The 12358-nt window shown below is 38.0% G+C and overlaps 1 protein-coding gene across 2 annotated transcripts in view; it reads left to right on the top strand.

The window, feature by feature from the left end:
- Positions 1-12358, top strand: part of LOC120525004 (acetylcholine receptor subunit beta-like) — a 70613-nt gene that overhangs the window by 19362 nt on the left and 38893 nt on the right. For both annotated transcript variants that reach the window (XM_039746924.1, XM_039746925.1), the window contains exons 2-4: positions 2583-2722; positions 4422-4466; positions 5464-5573. In XM_039746924.1, coding sequence (XP_039602858.1) covers positions 2583-2722; positions 4422-4466; positions 5464-5573 — 295 coding nt within the window. The remainder of the gene's footprint in view (positions 1-2582; positions 2723-4421; positions 4467-5463; positions 5574-12358) is intronic.

Below are 12358 nucleotides of genomic sequence, written 5' to 3'. Positions count from 1 at the left end.
TATTTCAATGTTCTTTAAATGTTTTGAAGAATCGGCGCTAAGCTTACAGATGGCTTAACGTCGATTACAGAGCTGATTGTGTGGCTATCGGTTACTTGGGGAAAGAAAGCACTGACTGCAGTGACGGCTACGCCAATATATATTGAATATAAAACAGAAAGAGAAAATAACAACACAGCTAAAAACGCAGCAACAAATTTCGGCAAAAGTTAAATGCTTGTGTCATGAGCACGGGGCGGCTATGCAGTGTCTGCAATGGATGTGGCCATCCACCGTGCATAAGCTACCTTACTGACATTGGCGGCTAAGGAGCCACCGATTCTTCCTCTGCCCAGTGCCACCACAAGCCTAGAGCCCCTTAGTACTGCTGCAATAAATTATTTCATCGAAGTGAAAAACATATTTAATAACGTGCTTTAACTTCTATCATCATGAAAATTATATCACATATACATCTCAGTATTTTAGTTATTCAGAGAGCTGTAATATCACGAATGTAATGGACTCTGTGTCCAGTTGGAGGAAGAGAGCCGGTTTAAGAAGCAAGTGGTGATTCACACACATAGAGCACATAGAAGATCAAATACAAAACAAAGCATTTAACGTGCTACTTTAATTACGATGTGATTTGAGAAACTGGTTAATTAAATGATTTTAAGATGAAGTTTATGATGTTCTACTTTAATAAAAATAAAAACTACGTGATTAAAGTGGAAATGTCGAGATTGAAGTTGACATTTCATGCTTTTTCCCCACCGTGTGCCTTTTTTTCTTTGTACTCTAATAAGCTTTCATATGACACTCAGACAGTGAGCTACAACTCGGCTTTTCATGGCGACTTTGATATGTGACTTCTTTTTTATTTCCGGCACTGTGCAATTTTTGAACGTGAGCTTTCAAGTTTCTCCAACACGCTATGTCACTCGATCAACTTCCTTTTGTTGATTATACCACAGTTTATTTGAACAAATAGTATGTTTTTCCTTTGCCTCCACTTGGTATTCGCTGAAATTCTTATATTTTCCCCCGTGCTTTTCCCATTGTCTTTTTTACAGAAGGCTGAGCTTAAGGGCGATTTATATTCATTTGCATATTCAAAGAGGCGTAATTCTAGGAGGAGTTGGGGCGTTACATAAAGCGTGTGCATGAGCGTTAGTTTTCACGCTGATCGGGATTTATGTAGCGGAAGAATGTGGAAGTTGGAGTACACACAGATTCCTGCATCTGGATTTTTCTGTGCGTAAGCACATTTTGGCTTTTGTGCTTACTTCATGTTATAGTGCGAGTTTTACGCACGGCGTTATACATGAGGCCCCTGCAGTTTTCTTGATCTATTCTTGTAAGTTCACTGATTAACTCTGAGGCCTTCTTGGTTTCCAATTTATTTTTGTGGGATATTCTGTCCTCTTAAAAATCCCTTCAGAGTTTCCCAAAGTATTCCTGCAGAAACCTCAGAGGAGGCATTTGTCTCTAAAAAAAATCAACTTGCTTGGATATAAATTTTGTACAGTTCTTGTCAGCTAATGACAGGGGGTTAAGACGACAGCTGCAAGATGAGTATGTGGGGCATAGTGTTGTGAGCTCCATGATCAGAGGGGTATGTCCGGAGATAACAACAGCATTGTATTTCCAAGATTTAATCATGGGCAAGAAATTGTTATCTATAAAGAAATAATCAATTCTTGTGTAACAATGATGTACTGGTGAGAAGAAGGATTATGCTCTTAAGCATGGATTTAGTAATCTCCATGGGTCTGATAAGTTATAATCAATTAAAAACTGTGTGATTATTTTTGCAGTGTTAGATGTTGTCATCCCTGTAGCTGATAACCTATACAGGTCTGGATTTACAACACAATTAAAGTCTCTGCCCATTATAATTTTGTGAGTGTTCAAGTTAGGAATGGATACAAATACATTTTGGATAAAGTCTCTATCATTTACATTGGATGTGTAGACATTTATCAAAATCACTTTAGAATTAAATAAATTACCCATAACCATCACATATTGCCCTTTAGGATCTGATATTACATCTGATACGACAAATGAAATTGTTCTTTGAATTAAGATTCCCACATGTCTAGTTTTCTTTACATAGTTGCCAGTCCAGTCTCATTGCAACCAAAACTGATCCTTGTTGATTAAGTGAGTATCCTGTAAAAATATTATCTTGGTATTTAGACCTGTTAGTTAAGAGACTACTTTCTTTCTCTTTCGTTTGTGATTGAGACCTTTGACATTCCAGCTCACAAAGTTTACTGTTTGGTCATAGTATCATTGCTTCTGAACTTTTGTTGTCCTTTTATAGTCTTAAATTAAGTTTGTACATTATTATATATGATGGCTTTAACCTTAATTTCCAATATTGCCCGGAGTTATGGTTATGAACCCTATAGTTGTTTGAGCACTTACAATTGTGGGGATGAAAAGGATAGATCAGAAATAGCTTGCTCTCTTTTTTTCCAGTGCCTAAACTAAAGCATTACTGCCTGCTTTATTATTTTTGTTGCACTGTGAAGTATTTTCATAAGCGTTTCACCATAAAACATATTATATAAAAATGATTTCACATTTCCCAGTTGCAGGTGCTTCTGATGTGGAGCAAAGTCTGATGGAACATCTGCTTAGGAACTACAACCTGAAGGTGCGACCAGCTGAAACTGTGAACAGCCGGGTGCAGGTTCGAGTAGGAATGACCCTGTCGCAGCTCGTTAGTCTGGTGAGAAACTGAAAAAGGACCGCTGTCTTATAATAGTTAATAGCTATGGGATAATTCTTTGGTGTTTCTTCAAATAAATTAACATTCATTTAACATCTCTGAAAGTCTTTGGAATTGCAGAAACGTGTTAATTTTTACAAAGCTTTCACAACACAACCTTCAGCTACATTATAGATGATGGCACTTAAGATTATTATAGTGAACCATTCTTAGATATCTAGAAGGGAAAGGCACTACATAGATAGATAGATAAATAGATAGATAGATAGATAGATAGAATGTCTGTTAAAAATGATTCACCCCTCATATGCTTTCACATTTTATTGTTATACAACATTGTGTCGCAGCAGATTTTAAATTCCTTTTTTGACACTGACAGTAGGAAAACAGATTTAATGTTAAAGTGAAAACAAATCTGTGTAAAATGTTCTTAATTATTGACAAGTATAAAACACACAATAAAAGTTATCTCAGAAGTATTCACCCCCTTTAATATGACACCCTAAATCCACACTGGTGGTGCCAGTTGGTTTTAGATGTCCCCAATTTAGCTCAATGGTGATCATCTGTCTGGAATTTTTGGTTAATTTTAATCCCAATGCACCTGGAACTTGTGGTAAGTCAGTTTGATGGCCTAACCTACACAATGAAGACAAAAGAAAGCTCCCAGCATCTCCATGAAAACCACAAGTTATGGTATGGAGACAAGGACATTCCAAGTCACTGAGTTAAATCAGTCATTAAGAAATAGAAAAATTATAGCAGAGTTTTAAATCCGTTAGAGCACGCCATCCACTAAAAACGAGGGAGACAACCAACAGACCTATGAGAACTCCAAAGGAGTTACAAGCTACAGAGACAATAACTGTTGCCGGGTGCTTCACCAGTCGAAGCTTTATGGGAAAGTGGTAAAGAGAAAGCCACTCTTACCAAATTCAAAACTTGAAACATCTGTAGGAACTATTTAATTTTGTTTTAAAGGCCTAACTAACTCAGAAAGCTGAAAGCTGTTAACAAAAAAGCCTTTCTGGGTAATTCTGAAAATTTCATGGTTTTTCAGTTTTTGATAACCTAAAACTCTGGCAGTTTATTGTTTACTTGTCTACCATTTCAAGTTATTCACTGGACTTGAACTGTTTAAATTTCAATAAACATTGTAAACATGTGGGTGTTGTAAAACTTGTGATGCAGCTCCAGGTTCCTCCCAAAGTCCAAAGACATGCAGATATATGCAGGGATGGGCAACAGTAGGTTTACAATTGTTTGTATGGAAAAAGACATGCAGGTTATGATTGTTACAATCAAGCAAACATTAATAATAATAAGAAGAAGATAAATAATGCAAATAAATAATAAAGTATCTATCTATCTATCTATCTATCTAATATAATACAATAATTAATAAATAAATAATAATACAAGGAAAAACTATGTTTCACATACTCACAACTGTAAGCCTATTTTTGCTCACCCCTATATATATATATATATATATATATATATATATATATATATATATATACAGTATGTTTGTGTGTGTATTGTGTGTGTTTTGCACAGTGGTGATACCTGCACTGGTAGATTTACAGAATGTCACGTTTCTAGCATAAATAAATGCAAAATAAATCAATTTCTCCAAGCTGCTGTTTAAATGGATTTGTCACACCTGACCTAACATGTTATATTTTTGATTTTGCAGAATGAAAAAAATGAAGAAATGACTACAAACGTGTTTCTGAATTTGGTGAGTAAACTCTGTATCTCTGTAATTAAATAAGGAAGTAAGCTGATTGACATGCTTGGCTTTAAAGTAGGAGACATGCATTCTAAGGTACTGTTTGGCACTTGAGCTGTGAAGAGTCCCCCTTATGAGCTCAGAACACACTTTGGATTATATTGCCAGAAACTGATAATATAAAGAGAGATCTTTATATTATAATTAGAGATGAATATTTCCCAGTACCTAAAAGGGAAAACACCTTCTGATTAGAGCACTGTAGAAATGTAGCACCTTCACACAAATGTTCATGAGAATCTCGAACAAATGATCAAGTTATAGAAGTTAAGCAAAAACTATGACAACTTTTAAAAAGTATCTGGTTGAGATATTGGGAGAATTTTGCTGTTGGCCAATTGAATGAATGTGATGGACTCAATGGTCTTATCATGAAATGACCTTTTCTTCAATCTATCCATGTGTCCATCCATTTTCTAAATTTGCTTTGTATGCTCTTTTCTCGTTGATCATTTCCCGTTGAGAGTCATCTTTTTAATTTTGTTTATTTTTCAATTTGAAAAAATTGGGAGTGCTATGAGGTAACAGTCATTAAGATAAGAGACAAAGGACTTCTTTGACATGGGTACGATGGTGGTGGTTTTATACCACTTGGGGATATCTGCTTCTAACCTAAATCTGCTCAGATCAAATCAGCTGAACTGTAACATAACTGGAAATTTAGATAACAAAAGTTATCTTTGAATTGTCCTAATGGGACCTTCCACTTAGGAGAAAGTTCATGTAATTCCCACAGAGAAGCTCCTATTCCCTATAGTTCCCACACCAGGTGCTGCATTACTATAACATTAAGCCGCTACAAATTAATTTCATATTAGATGTATTAGTTTCTAGAAAATATTGCACAGCAACAAACTGCATCATGTTAAAGATTAATCAACATTATTGATTACAATATATGAAAAATCTGAACATTTTTCCACTGCAACCATTTCTCTTTTTTCAGGCCTGGACTGATTACCGTCTTTCATGGGAGCCTTCTGAATATGATAATATCCAGGTCCTCCGAATACCTTCAACAAAAGTGTGGCGGCCGGATATTTACCTCATCAATAAGTGAGTATCAACAGAAGCAAAAAACTGTAAGTTTAACAATCAGTGCAGGGCATTTAGTGGCACAGTGACCAGCTTCTTGGGTTCTAATCCTATACCTGGCCATTCGCCATGGGACATTTGCATGTGCAGGTGAATTACAGAAGTAATTAAAAAGTCAAATCATCCTTCTATATAAAAGCGGTCGGGATTGTCCTTCCGTCCCGTGAGTGCTACGCAGGCGCAGAGTTTCACACACGCCCCATCCATTTTGCAATGCACAATGGGATTGTGCGATATCTTCTTCTTCTTTCTTACTATATAAAAGCGGTCGGGATTGTCCTTCTGTCCCGTGAGTGGAAAGCTTAGCGGTATTCCGCTTATCACAGACTTACTACTTGCAGCTTGCGGTACGAAGCGACATGATGTGAGCAGAGTTCTGGTGCTCCCATCGTTCCCTTGCTTTTGTGCGTGATGCGCCCGAAAAAATAGACAAAATTATGTCTCTGGAAATAATTAATGTTGATGGAGTACAAATGCCACACCGCATAGTAAATATCAGGGGGGTTCAAAAGAGCGACCTCAATATAGAAAAAAAGTTCAAATTTCATCACAAAAATAACAGAAACTATGAGTATTAAAGTAATACCGCTCAAATGCAATATAACCAAATTAATGAGTTTGTATAAAACATCAAATTGATCTACATATTGAATTGCCTTAAGAAGTGGTCAACTTAAAAGTCGGTCGCCTTAAAAGGTGACTTAGCCTAGTAAAATATAAGATTATATCATAAAACCTGCTGAGTTTAAGTCAAGGGACATTATGCACTACGAAGACCACATCTGGAGTATTGTGTGCTGTTCTGGTCATTACATTAGAAGAAAGACATAGCAGCAGTTGAAGCTGGCAGAGGAGAGCAACCAGGTACACGTCATGACTAAAGGGAATGTCCTACTGTAACAGACTCAGAGAATTAAACATTTTTAGTCTCAAACAGAGGAGACTGCATGGGGACCTAATCCAAGTCTTAAAAATTCTTAAAGCATTGATAAAGTAGATCCAGGAGAATCACATACTTAAGGACATCAGTGAAAGTGAAGGAGAAGTGCATTTTGGACTGAAGCAGTTCTTTATGCAAAGAGTTGTGTGACTCTGAAACAAACTACCAAGAAATGGAATTGAAGAAAGAACTTTGACAAACTTTAAGAAGAATCTGGGTGACATATTAGCTAAACAAACGAGCTCGATAGACAGAATAGTCTCTTCTTGTTTGTCAAATTTATGTTCCTATAAATCTGCAAAAAGTTAATTAATGATTCTAAAATTGACCCTGAGTGACCAGGGTCCTCATGCATAACGCTGTGCTTAGAATTCACACTAAAACATGGTGTAAGGACAAAAGCGGAAATGTGCGTACGCACAAAAAAATCCAGATGCATAAATCTGTGCGTTCGCCAACTTCCCCGTTCTTCCGCTCCATAAATCCCAGTCAGCAAGAAAAGTAACGCACATGCATGCACCTGCTGTCCTACCCCGTCTCCTCCCAGAATTACGCCTCTTTGAATATGCAAATCAATATAAATAGGCCTTAAACTCAGCGTTCTGTGTGATAAGACAATGGCAAAAGCATGGGAGAATATAGATGAATTTCAGTGAATACCAAGTGGAGGCAAGGAAAATGTACTATTTGTTGGTTTAAACAGTGGTATAAACATCAAAAGTAAGTTGAGCGAGTGGCATAGAATGTCGGAGAAACTTGAAGTTCACAAAGTTGCACAGTGCCCTAAATAAAAAAGAAGTTGTCAGATATCAAAGTCGCCATGAAAAGGTGAGTCGTAGCCCACCGTCTGAGTACCATATGAAAGCTTATTAGGGTACAGAGAAAAAAAAAGGCACACAGTGGGAAAAAAGTTCAAAATGTCAGTTTAGTAGTTTATTTTGTCATTAAAGCAGAACATCATAAACTTCATCTTTAAAACGTTTAATTTACTAGTTTCTCAAATCCCATCATAACTAAAGTAACACGTTAAATGTTTTGTTTTGTATGTGTTCTTCTATGTGCTCTATGCGTGTGAATCACTACGTGCTTCTTAAACGGGCCTCCGACTGGACACAGAATCCATTACATTCATGATATTACTGCTCTCTGAATAATTAAAATACTGAAATGTATACTTGATATAATTTTCATGATGATAGGAATTAAAGCATGTATTAAACATGGGAACACAATAGCACAGTGATAGTGACGAACTGTCACCCTGTCCATTGATTCTTCATGCCTCACAAAAGAGGCACCGTGCGCAACCTTTGATGAAATAATTTATTGCAGCAGTACTGTCTCTTTCAAATGTACTAACCTCCAAGTCTTGTCCTTCCTTTTCTTTCTCCAAATACCCAATCGCCACACAATCAGCTCTGTAATAGACGTTAAGCCATCTGTAAGCTTAGAACTCCGATTCTTCAAAACCTTTAAGGAACATTGAAATATCTTCGTAGTACATTTTTAATTATTGCATCCATTAGTCCATCCGTGGTCACGCCAGTCCCATCATGAATACAGTGCGAGGCACGAACAATCCCTGAACGGGGCGCCACCTCCTTGCTAGCACTCCGACACCGCGTCCTCACATGTTTAATTATTAACAGTATAGATTATTTAAATGATATTAACATTTTATCTATATAATGTAATAAACTTATTTTGCTGCATTTCATCTTAAAAATGATGTCATCATATGTAAATATGTGCTTTATAAAGTGGCTCAGGTTGTGCAATATTATAACTGTATCGCAAGTTTACAGTGAGGTAATTGTACTAATAAGTACAAACTGTTCTACAAGGAGCACCTGATGGACTGATTGATTGCGTTTAGAGCTCTTGGGATGAAACAGTTTCTGAACCATGAGGTCCGTACAGGAAAGGCTCTGAAGCGTTTGTTGCATGCGAGCAGTTCAAATAGGCAGCATGGCTGAGGCAGCGTGTGCTAGATGCTGTATACCGATAATTCTCTTTCCGATCAGTGTTGTACAGCTGTGATTCCACACTCAGATACAGTGGGATAAATAGTCTGAGTGGTGTATTGAGAGGAACAACACTAAAGCAGCTATGGTATTTGGAATAGTTTGGCCATTCCGTGGACCATTATATTGTTACATGTTAATTACAATCAGATACCTTAAACTAATAAACAATATGCAGTTAATTTCAGCGTATTTATAAAGCCACGTCAGGGATGTGCATCTATAAAAGAAAGGGAAACCACACTTGAACAAAATTACTGCTTTGACTCTGGGTGTCACCAGTTTGCAAAACCGATCGGAGAACTTGCGTACACTAGGAATTGAGCTGGCGTGAAAATGTATGCGGATTTATGTCAAGTTTAGGTTTTATACATTGCGATTTGAATGTGGAAACGGGAGAATGCAACAATTTTGTGCGTACGCACCGTTTATACAGGAGGCCCCTGGTGTTCTGTTTGGAACTGGTTTATGCCATGAACCAGTAATCCCTGGGTTAGGCTTAATCCTGAAATGGATTAAGGAGATTTGAAAATGTATGTTATGTTGTAAACCTTGAATTGTAGGATTCTTAGTCAATATAATTATAGGTCTTTACTGTCATGTGTACAGAGTATAGTGAGACTCTTAATAACATGTGATAATCAACAGGCCACACGTTGACACTCTCCAGCTCTACGATTACTGATTGTAGCTACCTGACCCCGAAACGTTTGTCTTCTTTACCTGAAAATCCTCTGAACAGTGTTTACAATATAAAATCAATACAAACGTATACCTGAAGTGCAATGAAATTTGCAATAAGGGAGACATTATCAGACTATCCACATACCATAAGTTTAGTACATAAATCTTTTTTATTTTTTCTGTGTGAAAGAGAACAGTGATGAGGCACGGTGGCGCAGTGGTAGCGCTGCTGCTTCGCAGTTAGGAGACCTGGGTTTGCTTCCAGGGTCCTCTCTGCATGGAGTTTGCATGTTCTCCCTGTGTCTACATGGGTTTCCTCCCACTGTCCAAAGACATGCAGGCTAGGTGGATTGGCGATTCTAAATTGGCCCTAGTGTGTGCTTGGTGTGTTTGTGTGTGTCCTGCGGTGGGTTGGCGCCCTGCCCAGGATTGGTTCCTGCCTTGTGCCCTGTGTTGGCTGGGATTGGCTCCAGCAGACCCCCGTGACCCTGTGTTCGGATTCAACGGGTTGGAAAATGGATGGATGGATGAAGAGAACAGTGTGCTTGAATGAGGCTGTAAATTGGGCTTGGGCATGATATAGTAAACTATAAGAGATCATAACTCAGGAAAATTAACCTAATGATGTTTGAAAGCAATGAAATACTGGTAATTATATCCTGCATGTGACACACTAAATATTAAAAATGAAATCATTGTCTGAAGCTTACAAGATAATAAAATACAAGCTTGAGATAAAAAGCCAAGAAAATGAGCTAGTAGGCCATGCACATAAGATAACTGCATAACATCCAGAAAAGAAATGTAATTGCCACTCCTTAGAATAGTAGGTAGGGAGCATGACATATGATTCATTGCTTACCATCTTGGATTCATTAGGTTTGAACGTTTATTTTGAGGAAAACATTTGATAAATATGCATACAGTATTAGGCCATACATTTTCCAAAATTCAGTTACATCTTTCCAAATTCAGTTATGTCTTCCTCATCCTGGCTATATATCCATCCACCCCGCTATATCCTAACTACAGGGTCACTTGGATCTGCTGGAGCCAATCCCAGCCAACACAGGAAACAAACCCCATGCAGGGTGCCAGCCCACCGCAGGGCACACACACACATACCAAGCACACACTAGAGACAATTTTGGATCGCCAATGCACCTAACCTGCATATCTTTGGACTGTGGGAGGAAACCAGAGCACCTGGAGGAAACCCTGCAGACATGGGGAGAACATGCAAACTCCACTCAGGGAGGACCCGGGAAGTGAACCCAGGTTTCCTAACTGCGAGGCATCTGCACTACCACTGTGCCACTGTGCCACCATGCCACCCCTGGTAATTTATGCTTTGATTGACTACGGAGCTATACACACTGATCTTAATGCCCTTTCATTTTTTATTTTAAAGCCTTAACAATAGTGTCTAATATATTATTAGTTGTTTAAATCACTCCCATGTATTGTCTTAGCCAGTTTTAATTTAACAATAAGAGAATAAGAATATAAATAACGAGCTGGCTACGATTGCAGATGGTACAAAATTAGGTGGTATGGCAAGTCATTTAGAATTCGGTGAGCCATTAAAGAAGGACATGCAGAAAAAACAGACTTGGGAAGTTCAAATGTAATGTGAGTCAATTTTTAAGGTATTGCATGTAGGAAGAAAAAGTGTTTGATTTGAATTTTCAGTCAAGTTTGAAACTTGAAAATACGACTCATGAGATGGGCTTAGGAGCCATTGTGGACTCATTATTATCTACGTCTAAATGGTGTACAGAAGTGATAATGACTTTGAATAAGATGTTCACTTATAGAGCATGATGTGTACAGTCAAGGAATGTTATGCTTAAGTTACATTATGCACTTGTGAGGTCTTCTCTGAAGTACTATGTGCAGTTTGAGTCTCTACATTCCAAACCAGGCAAAGTGATGTGGAGGCCTGATCATCTGGGTATGTTTTATGCATTAAATTGAAAACCAGCTCACCTTGGCTAATGAAACCTCATAATTTCTTAGAATCCCCTAAACATGCTCCAGGTGACACTTCACGAGTGTATCCACATTTGTCTAAGTGATTTGCCCTCTTACAGATTCTTTTAGTGTAGCTATTTCGTTTAGAACATGCTAACCTTTTTTCTTGTTCTTTAAGTGTTTGCCCGCTCCTCGCCCAGACAAGTAGTTTCATTCACTGCTTAAGATTCCTTGGTCCTTGTCCCCAGTGACATCGTCTAGTTCTGATGGGCTGTCCGTTCATCCTATCTGGCCCTCTCTTCCAGGTCTGATCCCTTCTCCTCCCAGGCTGGGATTCCTGTTTGCCTGTTAGGAGCCTCGTCCCTGGGTAACAAACCATCCCCTCTTCTGGGCAGAATGCCTGTCCCGCCCCTGTGCCATCTACACAGCCTTATGCTAAAATTTTTTAAATTCATTTTTTCCCACATCAAGCAAAACTCAGTACCCCAGAATGACTGTCTTGACTCATCAGGAAAACACATAACGAATTTCTTAAGTTAAACAGGGAGATGCATTCAAAAAGGCAAACAAATGAAAACAAAATAAAATGAAGCGACTGAAACTCAGACGAGATGCAAAAATCGCAGTCAAAATTTAGGCAAGAAGTCAAAAACCAGGCAAGAAATGAACATAAATCACAAAAAGAATTCAGTAAAGGTTTAGAAGGATTTATTCACAGGTCAGATAAAACTCAGTGCAAACACTGACCTTTTATCCTGTCTGGTGATGAATTTCTAGCTCACAGCCCTGGAGACCACGCCCCTAGAAATGCAGGGCGTGACCCTAACAACGGTATGCAAAATGGCTTCCAAAATAGAATATGGCTCTAAGACCCCAAACTTCAGCCCTGATCTTGAGAATGACAAAGCACAAACAGGATTTTAGGAATTTGATGGCCTCGCCTCCTTAGGCTCCACATACTGGACACAGAGCTGATAATGAACAACACCATATACATCTTACGTTTGCTTAGCAGACACTTTTATCCAAAGCGACTTACAAAAGAAGAAGAAATCACATAGAAACCATATCATAATATTACAAAAAGACAAAAACAAACAAAATTTATAATACAATATACAAAA

The sequence above is a fragment of the Polypterus senegalus genome, chromosome 3 (genome assembly GCF_016835505.1).
Source record: "Polypterus senegalus isolate Bchr_013 chromosome 3, ASM1683550v1, whole genome shotgun sequence".
NCBI classification, from domain to species: domain Eukaryota; kingdom Metazoa; phylum Chordata; class Cladistia; order Polypteriformes; family Polypteridae; genus Polypterus; species Polypterus senegalus.
This window is presented reverse-complemented; position numbering and strand designations above follow the sequence as displayed.